The sequence below is a fragment of the Micropterus dolomieu genome, unplaced genomic scaffold (assembly GCF_021292245.1).
Source record: "Micropterus dolomieu isolate WLL.071019.BEF.003 ecotype Adirondacks unplaced genomic scaffold, ASM2129224v1 contig_9751, whole genome shotgun sequence".
NCBI classification, from domain to species: Eukaryota; Metazoa; Chordata; class Actinopteri; order Centrarchiformes; family Centrarchidae; genus Micropterus; species Micropterus dolomieu.
In genome coordinates, this window is record NW_025738737.1 from 1 (window position 1) to 1,385 (window position 1,385).

The following is a 1,385-nucleotide window of genomic DNA, read 5'->3' on the forward strand; positions in this document are numbered from 1 at the left end:
ACGTCTGTGGATTTTTAGGTCACCTGATTTAGAGAAAGTTTTTCCACACTGTTCACACCAGTACGGTTTCTCTCCAGTGTGAACACGTTGGTGGATTTTTAGGGCACCTGATTTAAAGAAAGTTTTTCCACACTGCTCACACCAATACGGTTTCTCTCCAGTGTGAACACGGTGGTGGATTTTTAAGTGACCTGATTGAGTGAAAGTTTTTCCACACTGTTCACACCAGTATGGTCTCTTTTCATTATGAACACGTTGGTGGGTTTTTAGTTGACCTGATGCAGCAAAAGTTTTTCCACACTGTTCACACCAGTACGGTTTCTCTCCAGTGTGAACACGGTGGTGGGTTTTTAGGTTATCTAGTGCAGCAAAAGTTTTTCCACACTGTTCACACCTGTACGGTTTCTCTCCAGTGTGAACACGTTGGTGTTGTTTTAGGACACCTGATGTAGTGAAAGCGTTCCCACACAGTTCACACCAGTACGGTTTCTCTCCAGTGTGAACACGTTGGTGCTCCTTTAGGTGGCCTGATGCAGTGAAAGTTTTTCCACACTGTTCACACCTGTGTGGTTTCTCTCCAGTGTGAACACGTTGGTGTTTTTTTAGGGCACCTGATGCAGTAAAAGTTTTCCCACACTGGTCACAGCTGTACGGTTTCTCTCCAGTGTGAAGTCTCAGATGAATCTTCAAATATCCAGATGTTGTGAAGGATCTGTCACAGTGCTCACAGCGGTGACGTTTGATTCCATCTCTTCCTCTCTTCTATAACAGAGAGAAACAGTAAGTGAATGTCATGGTGGAGCGAGCTATCTATAACCATAAATGACAGAGTATATCTTTGAAATCACATACTAACCTACCGTACCACAGTGATTAGGACTTTCTATTACATAGTCAATCATACTCAATATGTACTGAATATGTAATAAATGACAGAAAGTAACAAATTACAATTAATCAAGTTTCTATTATTGAGTAGTTTTTTTGTGCACTTTTGAGGGCCCGAGCATGAAACATGCGAGGTCCATATTAAGTAACAAATTACAATTAATCAAGTTTCTATTATTGAGTAGTTTTTTTGTGCACTTTTGAGGGCCCGAGCATGAAACATGCGAGGTCCATATTGAAACTGAAGGGATTTTTTTTTCTGCAAAGTAATCTAATTTTAAGAATTAATCTAAATCAACATCAAATTTTCACTGTGTAGTCTAAACCCACTGACTATTAACAGTTGTACAAACAGTGAGTTTTCGTGGAACGGCTAACCCATGGCATGGCATCCAAAATCAATGATTCTCTTGGAGCCATAGCCTAAACCCAACAGGAAGTCGGCCATTTTGAATTTTACGGCCATTTTTGGATGATTTACACACTTCGTACTTTAA

At 40.2% G+C, this 1,385-nt stretch overlaps 1 protein-coding gene across 1 annotated transcript; it reads right to left on the reverse strand.

Moving 5' to 3' along the window:
• Positions 1 to 12: 12 nt before the first annotated feature.
• Positions 13 to 902, reverse strand: LOC123965456 (zinc finger protein 239-like; the record flags this gene model as incomplete). Its single annotated transcript, XM_046041976.1, has 2 exons — positions 861 to 902; positions 13 to 762 (listed from the first exon to the last, which is right to left on the reverse strand). Coding segments are annotated over exons 1-2 (792 nt in total), but the record flags the coding sequence as incomplete, so codon positions are not given.
• Between the last annotated feature and the right edge of the window lie 483 nt (positions 903 to 1,385).